The 12,419-nt window shown below is 40.4% G+C and overlaps 1 protein-coding gene across 2 annotated transcripts in view; it reads right to left on the minus strand.

Moving 5' to 3' along the window:
• The window catches only part of NEB (nebulin), a 245,400-nt gene that overhangs the window by 175,084 nt on the left and 57,897 nt on the right, over nt 1-12,419 (minus strand). For both annotated transcript variants that reach the window (XM_084810696.1, XM_084810706.1), the window contains exons 38-46: nt 11,879-11,983; nt 11,219-11,326; nt 9,123-9,434; nt 8,241-8,447; nt 6,507-6,611; nt 6,237-6,344; nt 4,168-4,479; nt 3,141-3,347; nt 806-910 (exon numbers count right to left, since the gene is read on the minus strand). In XM_084810696.1, the coding sequence (XP_084666822.1) occupies nt 806-910; nt 3,141-3,347; nt 4,168-4,479; nt 6,237-6,344; nt 6,507-6,611; nt 8,241-8,447; nt 9,123-9,434; nt 11,219-11,326; nt 11,879-11,983 (1,569 nt within the window). The remainder of the gene's footprint in view (nt 1-805; nt 911-3,140; nt 3,348-4,167; nt 4,480-6,236; nt 6,345-6,506; nt 6,612-8,240; nt 8,448-9,122; nt 9,435-11,218; nt 11,327-11,878; nt 11,984-12,419) is intronic.

Below are 12,419 nucleotides of genomic sequence, written 5' to 3' on the forward strand. Positions count from 1 at the left end.
ACTTGTTCCTATCATCATCCAAACATGGCCAGTGAAGCTCAAACTTTCAGGCTTTTCAAAAGCATTGTTAACTTACTTTCCATTTGACACTCATAATTCCGTTTTCATTATCTATGTTGATAATTCACAAAAGTGATAAATAAGTCTCCCATTCTGTACTTAGTTACTCCATATATGGAGTGTTGCCCCTAGTATTGCTCACATTAGGCCCTCTTTCATAAGCTTCAAGTGCCAGGATAACTTCCTTTCTTTTTTAAAATTTGCTCAGGCTTTTAGTGAATCTTTATTCTGACATTTTTATCTGCAGGATGATTTTTCTTGCTTTACTGCTGCTTTGATTTAGTGGTTTTGGCTGACTGCATTTTTACAATGATGATTTTGTTTGACTTTTTGCTTCAACTGAGTTACTGAAAGCTGCCTTGAAAATATATATTTAATGAAAGGTGGGATATAAATACTTCACAGTGCAATCCTATATGTGTCTACTCAGAAGTAAGCACATTAAGTTCAATGAGCCTTATTCCCAGGTAAGATGATATAGGGTTGCAGCCATTAATTAATTCATTCATTAATTGTCAGTGTCAATGGGACTTACCTAGGAATATTAGGGCAGGACTGTATCCCAAGTCAATAGGTTATTATGGTAGCTAATGACCCTACCTCACTCATGCTTAAGCTCTTATGAGGTAGAAACAGGCAGTTCTTACCAAATTGTTAAATATAAGGTTTGATATTTCACTTTTAATTATCCCTAGCAGTAAAAGAGATCAGAATATAACCGCAAATAAGTAACCCTCATACTTACGTTGCTGATGTTATATGCATTGACTTTTGCCAAGAGAATCTCAGGAATATCCAGTGTGATGTGAATCTTGGTCTTGTCTTCTTCCCAGTCCTTTTTGTAAAGGTGCTGAAAGGATATAAGTAAGGCTTCTATCATTATTTGCCCAAAAGAAATTACTTACAACAAACATTACAATTGTCTTTTTAAAGGATGAATTAGGCCCAATATAACACATTCACACGACACTCCTGAATGTCCAGTTCTACTGTTTGTTTTTTTAAGCTTGGAAAATGTTGCTACAAAATTAATCTCTGGAAAACTTTTATTTACAATGATGTATATACGTGAACATCCCTAATTATAACTTTTCCCAGGAAACGTATTCATCGCTGGAGCAAAGATTTTTCACTTATTGCAATACAAGGGAATTAGATTCCAACTGCTAGAAATAAAAGCAATAATAAAAATCAATCCCCACAATTAAATTAACTTTAATTAAAATTGCTGCCCAATTTTAAAAAATCTTAATCGTATATCATATAATACCTAAATAACCAAGTAAAACTGATATGATTAAACCTATCTATTAAATTTGCATAATGGTAAAACCAGTATTGGGAAAGCAAGAAGGCTCCTTTATTTGTTTTTAGATAATGTGCAGTTGTGTCATAGCAGGCGTCATCTTAAATGAGACATTCCCTCTTCTTTGTGAGAAAAATGGGAATGCCTCTTAAGTTGCTGCTCGCGAATCGCAGTACTTACAAATATTTGTATTAAAAACTATGGGCTGGATCCAGATTTTGCCAGGGTTAGAGCCGACCCACTAAAATTAATGAGACTTACTTTAATCATGACTAACTTAAGTCCATTGATTTCAGTGGGTCTACTCTAGATCTAAGCACTATATATATACACGCATACACACGTGCACATACACTGCTGCCTGAGTAATGAGAGACACCTTACAACATTTTAAAGTTGATTAATCTAACCAATTTTTTGATCAAACATTTCAGTCCTACTTTATATTCATAAATGTAGAGGACAATTCTTGAGCTGAATATAGTAGGATGAGCCTATTTCTTACTGTTCTTGACTACACCTTAGCTTCTGAGAGTCACAATTGATCCTGGTTCTGCCCAACACAGCATATATCGAAGATTTATTTTGTGTCATGTGGAATCACCAAACAAATGTCAAACATGTGCTAAGACTGCAACATGTTTATCTATCTGGAAGGAACTTTCTGACCAATAAAACAGAACTGTATAGAAAGATGCCCCAGAGAATCCAAATCTTTCATTAACTGTTGCAGCTTTTCTGCGATAAGCAAGAACAAGAAGATCAACTAGCAAATATTCTTGTCAATGTTTTCCCCCATAATGAGGTTAATTGACAAGAGACATGTGGAATTGAGTAAGGGCAGTGATCTCACAATAAGTTGATAGAGAACCTCATCTTCTCATGAGGAGAAAAGCAGATATGTTAATCCACCCTAAATTGGATACATCATAGCAGAGAGTGGAGGACTGCATAAACCAACTGAACCCTGACTACACTGGTAAAGCATATTGACCAGATCTCAAAGCAACATAATCAGCAACAATTTGTTGAACAGGACAATCAACAATGAAATATTATTTGGACTATAAATATTATTTAGTAATTTTATACATATTAGCAGAGTTTGCCTCCTGCCTAACTGCCCACTCATGCATTTATTAACATATCCGGCGAAATTTTATCTTCTATGTGTATGCAAGTCTCACCTAAGTCAAGAAGCAGTGGATTAATCTGTGAGACTGATGATCTCAAAATTTCTTGTTCTGCAGAATGGTGTGGCTGATCCACTTTTCTGTACCATCACAAAACTGTTATACTTAGGAAGCAATCCTTTGTCCCCTAGACAGCGTCTGGGGGACATCAGATTTTTCAGTTTCTGGACACTGAGGTTGGAGCCAGGGCTCTGACCTTGGTTCCCAGAAACTGCACTCCCCATCGCTTCCCCTGCCCCCTTGTGCCAGGCATGGTCCTCTCTGTGCTGGCTACATTTCCACTCTCAGAAACAGAGCACGGAGACAGGAAAAAGGGGGCAGTCCCGAGGGCAGGGAGGGGAGGAGACCACTGAAGCTGTCTTATGCAGCTTCCTATGAGTCATGCAGCCTCCCCTCCCCCCCAATCCCACTCTGAAGCTTCCCGGCTACACAGGCGAAATTGCCTATCTAGCCAAAAACGCAGGGTGGCCAGAGTATGGAGGAGAGGATCCCCTCTGTGCTCTGGTCACGCTGCATTGGATAGCCTTCAGCCTCTGGAGGCTCACCACTGTCTCCATAGGACTGTGCCCTTAAGTGCTTACCTCATCCATAATTTTTGCATTACTTGTAGCCAGGACCATGGGCATGGAATCCATAAGAATAGAATACTTCAGTTTGTCTGGATGCTGTCTGTAGTTCTTCTCACTGACAATCTCCATGGCTTTCTTATTCTTCTCAGCTTCTAGAGATCCTAATGGAGCCCATCCCATCCCCTTCATGAATTCATCGTAGTCTGCTTTGTACTGGTTCTGGAAACAAAATGAAATAAAACAGATGAGAAATAAACTACCTTTTATTTTAATACAACAGTGTTGATTGACAAATTTTGCATGCCTCATCTCAGCAGGGAAAAACATAAAAAGTAATCTGATACATTGTGTGATTATTTATTTGTACTGATCAACTTTACCTTTGGGGGTAACAACTGCATTTTTCCCCCTTTGGGGGGAAATATTTCAGACATTAAAATGTGCATTAATTCCATTATGTTGCATTTTAAAAAATTATAATTACCAAATAATTTGTGCAGCCTTTATATGAGATGGCAACACTATGCTCATTTATCAGAATATGTGGCCATTTCTGTGCATTAAATTTATAGTATGATTTTACATGTCATATAGGGCTGTACCAATGTTAGTCTCACTTAAGTCCCATTCATTTCATTCAGTCTAAGTAGGATCAATACTGGATACAACCCACAGACTATTCAAGGTATTTCCCACAGGGAAACTTGTTGGATGGTAAACCCGAGACTTTGACAATGAACATTAATGAAAACTTACATAATTGGAGGGTTGCTCCATAAATAGGCTCAGAAGTTAAATATATACCCTCCTTCTCCAGGAGAAAAGTGAAGTTATTGTTGGCAGTGAAAGTTTGTATATTATTCATCTGTTTGGTCTCTGGCCTACAAATAGGCAAACATCTCTGTCATACCTTCCTGCTCTTTTCTCACAGCTGCAGAGTATTTGCTTTGGTAGCAGTAAGTATGGATAGAAGAGTTTGCAGAATCAAATGGTCTAACTTTGTAACTGAAGGTTGTTTTTTTTTAAGTCTTTTACTTACATCACTCTGTATCTGCATCATGTTTTTGGCCAATTCAAGGTTCATAGCATCAGGCAAAATATTATAAGTATGGATAATATTCCTGTAATTAATATCAGTCGCCACTTCCTGTGCTTTCTTGGCTGCCACTACACTGCACATGTCAACTGGAGTGTGGAAGTGGGTCTTTGACTTCTCATAGTCCTTCTTGTATTCACGCTCTGATTGCATCTTAGCAACTTGCATGAAGTGCACTAGCTTAGGGTCATCTTCCAGGCTACGGAATCCAATCTGCTTTCCCTTGGCTTGCTCAAAGGCCAGCTTGTATTTGTACTGTAAGCAGGGTAGAGGGAGGAAAAAAATATATTAGATGAAAATCTACATAAGAATATGTTAGCATAATGCTTATTAGTAGAGATATACCAGACCCATTTTGTTTATTAAAAAAAAACCTGAAGCTTGAGCAGTGGTAGATGTGCAGAAAATTTTGAAATTTCAAAAAAATTCAAAGCTCAGGCTTTAATAGCCAAACAGTATGTTTCTATGTACTGGCCAGGAGCCTTAGGCAATCAGGGAACTACAGCTCCTACATAGCTCCATGCCACACAGGGAAAAAAACACAAAGGTGGAGATGGAGGGAGGGCCTTGGGCTTTATGAGTCTAGCCCACTCTCAGAGCAGCCATATTGGTGGCAGGGATGGTAGTGAAGGTGGCAGCAAATGCTCTGAGGTGGTGGAGGAGGAAAAGGAGCAGCCCTAGGAAAAGCTGAGTGTTAAAATGTGGGGGAAGAGAGAAGGAGGTGGGCTCGAGGCCTGAGGGGAAGAAGCAAATGTTGTTCAGTGACGACAGATGTGAGGAAGCGAAGGCTAAAAGTCCTTGGTTGCACTGAAGGAAAGTAACCTCCATATAGCTTCTGGAGGACTGACATAGCAGGGGTCAAAAAACTGTATGTTTTGCCTTCAAACTACTAGCACCCATGGCGACCTGGGCTTTTCAGTAGTTACTAAAGATTGCTACATTATTGAAAGTGGCTAACCACATATTTTACATTTCATATAAATTGTTCCATGTATCTCTGTTATATATCTCTTTAAAAAATAAATAAATTTCTAAATGAAAAGGCTGGGAAACACTATTCTGCACAAGGCTGGCTGGGGCATGCTGGGAGTTGTAGGCCTTTTCTCTGTTTAAACATGCATAGGATTGTGCCCTTATTTAATTACCTCTAGCGCTATTTACTGAAAGCTGTCTAAAAGTGAATGCAATCAACAGATGGCTACATTTACAGGTTAAAATATACTGTACAAAGAAGCATTCTATTCTTGCAGGACCATATGTGGGTATGTGCTGGGGCAACTACAAAGCCTATGGGGTCCAAAGGAAGCTTATAAAAGAAAGAGTATAAGAACCATTCCTCAGATTTTCCAAACCAAATCTGTGTTTCAGAGAACACAAACAATCCAAACATTAGTGGTGGGTAATTGAGATGGTCTGCATAGGAATAAATCAGTCTTTTCTCATTAAGTGTCAGAAGCACCCTAGCGGCCTCTTTCAGTACACTCCAATAGCCAACTCAAGACACAGACAAAACGATTCTTTTCAAGGCTTTAATCCTTTTACAACTTAATGACTCTTTCAGATGCTAATCACCAGCGACTAAGCAATGAACAGCAGAGTAGCCTATTGTCCGGGTAGGCAGTTGGTCCCCATTTGAAGGAGAATCATGGGAAGACCCTGAACTTATGGGCTAGGGAGAGATCCTCCCTCTTTCCCTTGGGTCCACGGGACGCAACCGTTGCTTGCGTGCCAAACGGGCGCTACGCCTCCTTTCCGCGCCCTCCATCACTCGTCGCTCCCTGCGTCTGCTTCGAGCATCTAGCAAGCCCCCCTCCCACACTCTCTCACTGCCAGGGTCACTGTCTATCTCAGGAATGCTGGCAGAAGGAATCTCTGCCAGCTGCTGTGCTTGTGAGGGATGAGCTGGCTCCTCTCCCACGGATTGCTGATCCTCCCCAGAATCAGAACTGCTCTGGGGTTCTATCGGTTCAGTTTCCACCCTGACATCAAGGCAATGAAAAAATTAAACATACATCACTTGCAATGTCCCTGGAAGCTTTGGCTGCTTTTATTGAGATGGCATCTGGCCTCAGATCATAACCTTTCTTCTTCTCTTCTTCCCAACCAGCCTTGTATAGTTTCTGTTCCAAACAGGAAAGTTTGTTTTAAAACAACAACAACTGAAGAACAAAAACAGAATACACTTCTCATACAATTGGTATCTTCACTTTCAAAATTTAGCCTAAAAGTGACACAAACTTTAAGGGTACATTTGAAACTGCTGTTGCCATTTAAGACCTTACATCACTCATGGTGACTTGGTTGACTTTGGACAAGAGTATTTCCGGTGTGTCAGGCATCACATGAACATCAGTCTTTTCTTTGTTCCATTTTTCAGTGTACAGCCTCTGCAGTTTAAAAAAATGGTTTGGCTTTAAAATACCACTATTTACTTGGCTTTTTTGTAAGCTGAAAAATATTTGTTTGTTTACACACATATTGTGCCATCAATGTACAATGACTCCCCCCCACACACATACACATACACAAAGAGGTCCCTGCCCCCTATGATGTTACAAACCAGATGGTGTCACCACTTTACATGAAGCTTTGTTTTACCATTACATTTGCTTATTACACTCAAGAATATGCTCCACTCCAGTTATCAATAATGCAAGGTTTTCTTGAATTATTAAATCTTAACGAAGACATCTTTAATTACTTGATTGTGCAGTTGGGCAACATGCAATTATGGCACAAGAGAGTGAGCGCAGGTCAGAAGGGGGTTGGATGTCTCTCCCATGCACTTCTAATCCTTGCAGCCCACACACATTTGTCCCACATTGATCCTCTTTTTTGTCCACACGGTATCATTGGTGAGATCATCTGCCAACTGGCTATAGCACCCTTCCCCAACCTAATGGACTACAGTTCCCAGAATGCCTGACCATTGGCCATGCTGACTGGGGCTGATGGGAGTTAAAGTCCCAAAATCTAAGGCTGGGCCACAGTATACCAAGAACCTTCCACACAGCATTTTCTCCAGCAACCAGATTAATTTAATTTATATCTCACCCTTCTTCCAAGGAGCTCAGGGCAGTGTACAAGTCTTCCCCATACCCACAACAGCACTATGAGGTAGGTATAGAGGCAAATGAACATAAGAGTCCTGCTGGATCTGACTAAAGGTCTATCTAATCTAGCATCCTGTTTCCCACAGTCTCCATCAGTAGGGACGGTGCAGGTGCCCAATTCTGTCTGGGAATCTGGCAGAAACCCCCCATGCCTGCACCCCTGAGCCCCGCTCTCCAAGCCCCTGCCCCCCTTCAGAGAGTGGCCCATACTCACTCCAGTGGCCTCGTTCAGCTCCGCTGTTGCTATTTTTTGAAAAATAAAATGTTGATCGTAAAATGCACATATTTGCGTTTGCACGAAAATGCGCATTTTTGCGATCGCTATTTTATTTTTCAAAAAATGGCTACCGCACAGCTCAACAAGGCCACCAGGGTGAGTGCAGGCTGCTCTCTGAGCACAGAAGAGGCTCGGGAGTGGTCTGGGGACTGGTGAGCAGGGCCAGGGGCGGCGCGGGAGCCCAGAGAACCCGGATGGGAGTGGGTTTGCACATCTATACCCATCAGATGCTTCCAGAAAGCCAATGATCAGGAAGTAAAGGCAATAGTGACTGCCCCTGCTCATGCATTTAATGTATACTCTAGTTTGACCCTTAGCTATCATGGTTAATAGCCATTGGTAGACCTATCCTCCATGGATTTCTTTTTAAGCCAGTGGTCATCACCACATTCCATAAATATGCCTTGTGTGAAGTACTTCCTTTTGTCTGTGATCAATCCACTGTCCATCCATTTATTTGGGTGTTTCTTAAAACCTAATCACTTCTACATGTAATTTTCCAGTAAGTGCTACCTACTAGTGAACTCTGACAAATAAGCATATCTTTACCTAGACACTTCAGTCCTAAACCTGAAACATAAAAGCTTTCATGAGCAATGTTCTAGTGTGTTGTTGTTGTTGTTTACCTTATTCATGGTATGGGCATTTTGCTTAGCAAGCACCTGCTCCATGGCATCCATGTCAATGGTATATTTCAACTTGTCTGGGTGCTGACGATATTTCTGTTCACTAAGAATGTCTGTGGCCTTCTTTGCCTTCTCCACTTCCAGGGACTGAATTGGCACCCAACCTATTCCTCTCAGCCAGGTATTGAAATCTGTTTTGTAAAGATTCTTGAAGGAAAGAAAAAAGGGGGAAATAATTTTAATGGGAATCAAATTAGTTTCAACTTTCACAACATCCCAAAGCAATACATTCCTCCAGTGTCATAATGTGAGCTAAAGTTGGGGTGATAGGTCCATGTCCCATCCAGCATCCAGAAGAAATGCTGTCTTCTGAACTGGAAGAATATATCCTTCTTGAACAAAAGTTCTGTCCTCAAGCAAGAGGATGCTTTCCCTTCAGGATACTCCATACTGAAGTTTTGAAGGAGTATTCTGAGTGGAACTTTGTGAGGAGAACTTGTGTCAGGGAAAGCTGGATCCAACCCATTGAGTTTATGGTGACTGTGGACTTGTAGTAAAATTAAGGAGATGAAGCCAGTACTTCACTAATAAATTTGGGGATCTCTCCTGTTCCATCCTTTATTGAAGCCCATTAATTCCACAGATTAATTGTGGGGTTCATGAGACACATATTGTTAGAAGTGTAGTGATATCAGAGAATACCAGAGCACAATATGCTTTATGTCAGGTCAATCCACATGATCTGAGTCCTAATAGAAACTCTGAGAACAAACCCAAAGATATAGATGCCTAGCAGGGCACCCTGCCTTGGTTCTCCCCAAGCTTTTAATTAGCATCTACAATCTTAGGCACAATAGTGTTATCAATTTTGAGATTACATACATCACTCTGAATCTGCATGCTGTTCCTTGACAACTCCACACTCATGGCATCAGGCAAAAGGGTGTAGTTATGTAGATGATGTCTGTAGTTTGTTTCAGTAACCACATCCTGGGCTTTCTTAGCAGCCACCACACTGACCATATCCAAAGGCGAGTGATACTTAGTCTTGGTGTTTTCATAGTCCTTCTTGTATTCACGCTCTGACTGTAGTTTGGCCACATTCATATAATGGACCAATTTAGGATCATCTTGCAGACTACGGAAGCCAACTTGTTTTCCTTTCTCTTTCTCATATGACTCCTTATACTTGTACTAGAGATAAACAAATCAAAATAAGCAAATGTAAACAATTTAACAGCAGGGGACATGTAGAGAATCAACACAACACATTGAGAAAATTGTATATCAGCAGTTGATACTTGTTCCTATTGTTGCCTTCAACTACTGTTACTTTCTGTCTGTCAAAGCCTTTCCAATATAATTTCCAGTTATTTTAACCCAACTCCAGAAAACTGTATTCTCTTCTTTTTTGGTCCCCTCATGCCCTGCTTTGCACTTCTCCAAGGCCCTCTCCCTATGTTAACTTTTTTTTTTGGAAGCTTCATTTTACCCCATTTCACTATGCTTCCTACCTGCAAACAGTCATCCTATCAGTCTGAGAAGAGAAAATGAAGCTTCTGACTGCTTCTAGTTTGATATGGAAGTGGTTGAAAAAGGTGGACAACCTCTCCCCTCTCTTTTATTCAAAAGAGAATAAAACAGGGGCCGTGGTGCCTGAGAAATGGTCACGTTGATCACCCTTGAGGTTGTGTCCAAAAGGCTGTATCCAACATTAGTCTAACTTAAGTCCTATTCATTTTAATGGGCTTACTCTAGGTAGGATTAACATTAGATACAACTCTTGATGGCCAGTGATCAAGAAAAAGTTATGGGTTGTATCCAGTGTTAGTCCAACTGAAGTGCCATTCGTTTCAATGAGACTAAGTAGGATTAACATTGGATAAACCCTATGAGTAGAACCTGAGCGGTATCTAAGTTTTTCTTGGTATTTTTTCAAACAAAGTTCCTCTCTTCCTGTTCTAAGGCTTGTGTAATTGCCCATCCCAATGTTGACTGAACTAGGAATCTCCTGCCCACTGATGTAGTTACATTAGAAGAACAGGATGAACAGGGATGGAGAAATTCCATTCTGCAGAATGTATAGGTACTGTACAATGAACTTCATTAAAATCTCAAGCACTTCTATAATGTCAGTGTTACGAGACAAAGATGGCTTTTCTCTAGTCAAAAGTATTCACCGATGACGGTTTGGATTAGAAAGAGACTGGAGTATTTAATAGTTTCTGAAGTCTGCATAAGTTCTACTGATTCCTTAGCAGCATAGATGAACCCATTACTAAAAATAAAACAGTCCATTATCCTTGTGGTACAATGTTACAAGTTACAATACAGGAAGGGGACACAGCTGGGGGAACATCTGCACTGCAGCTAGGGATGTATGGATTTTGTAAAATCCTTTCTGTCTGCATTTCACAGATTGTCAGGTGCCTTTCATTCTATCACTTGCTCATTGACGGAATCGGATTTTTTCCAATTTCCCAAATTTTCACAAATTCACATTTGCAAAAATGTGCAAATCCCCCCCCCCAATGCACAACTTCCCCCCATGTGCATTCTCATGCTTTAGCCAATGAGAGAAATGCTCATTTTAGCTGGGTTTTTTTTTTAACTTTACTTATTTTTCTACAACTAATTTGTGTAAAATTCTGATAAGTAAAAAAACCAGTCTGCAAGTCTGCAGAATCTGTGCAACTCAGGAAAAGCCAGTCCACCGTGGAACCCACAGGTCAGATTCATTCTATGTCCAAACCCATTTGATTCTGTTGCAGATTTGTCCGACATCCCTAATTGCATCCTAGGCTCAGTTCCTTGCATCTCTGATTAAAGGATCACAGGTAGCAGGGGTGAGGGGAAAAAACCATGCCTGAGACCTTAAAGAGTCACTGCCATTGAGAGAAGACAGCCCTAGGCTACACAGGCCAATGATCTGGCTCAACAGAAGGCAGCTTAAGAGTTTTTATCCAAATTCCACTTACATCACTGGCAATGTTTCGTGAAGCTTTTGCAGCAATTATAGGAATGGCATCTGGCTTCAGATCATATCCTTTGGCAATCAACTTCTTCCAGTCCGCTTTGTAAGAAGTCTTAAAGAGAAGAATTTTTTTTTCTTAGAATAATAGAATTTTAGAGCTGGAAAGAACCTTGGAAGTCAACCGCTCCAACTCCCTGCTCAATGCAAGATCTACAATGCAGGATGAAACTACTACAGCATCCCTGACAGACAGCCCTCCTGCCTCTGCTTAAAAACCACCAATGACGGAGAGCCCACCACCTCCCAAACAGAACTGTCAAAATTCTTACCACATGTAAGTCTAACAATGCAGTGAAAGGGCAATATTACTGTATTATACTGAGTACTTTATTATACAAAGACCAGTTGGGACTCTGCCATCATTACAGACAACCCACAATATATTTGTATAAAAACATGGATATCAAATAATAAGGTTTGGCAGCTTCAGTCCAAAACAGAATTCATAACCATTATAGCTAACAAGGGCACTATTATTTTACCTAACCCAAAGTTTAAAAATATATAGAGAGATGAAAGGCTGAGTGTGAAGCTAATAAAACAAAGATACCAAATTCAAGTTTTCTAAAGATAAGAGTTTGATAACAAACAGTCAAGTACTCACATCACTTAGGTTGTAGGCATTGACTTTTGCTTGAATAAACTGAGGAACATCCGGATCCAAGTGATACTTGTGTTTAACTTTCTCACCCTCTACCTTATAGCTTATCTAAAAGGAAAACAATCCATTTATTGTTATTCAATACGTGCAAGGTTTACCCTGTTTACGGAGTGGCTGGTATCTGGCTATCCAGCTCGGAGCAAAATTTAGCTCCTCTAGAAGTAGCAGATTAAGGGCCAGCTAGGCCCAGGTTGAGGCTGTACAGCTTCCTGAGCCCATAGAGGTGGGGCTATATATACCAGCAGCTATAAAGGCTTCCTGTACAGCTAGCAGTGGAAGAGAGAAAATCCAGTCAAAGGCTCTGCAGGCTGGGACTAGCAACTCTGAATGGGCTATATGAAATAACCTCTGTAGGAATTCCTGATATGCTTAAAGTTAAGGCATTGAATTGGAAATTGGAACGAAGTAATGATTTAGTATGGATGTTATAGATCTCACCAACATTGCTTGTTTATGTGTGTAATTTGAAATATGGCAGACTCGC

The sequence above is a fragment of the Heloderma suspectum genome, chromosome 1, assembly GCF_057233095.1.
Source record: "Heloderma suspectum isolate Gila_16-S chromosome 1, 16-S_ref, whole genome shotgun sequence".
NCBI lineage: Eukaryota > Metazoa > Chordata > Lepidosauria > Squamata > Helodermatidae > Heloderma > Heloderma suspectum.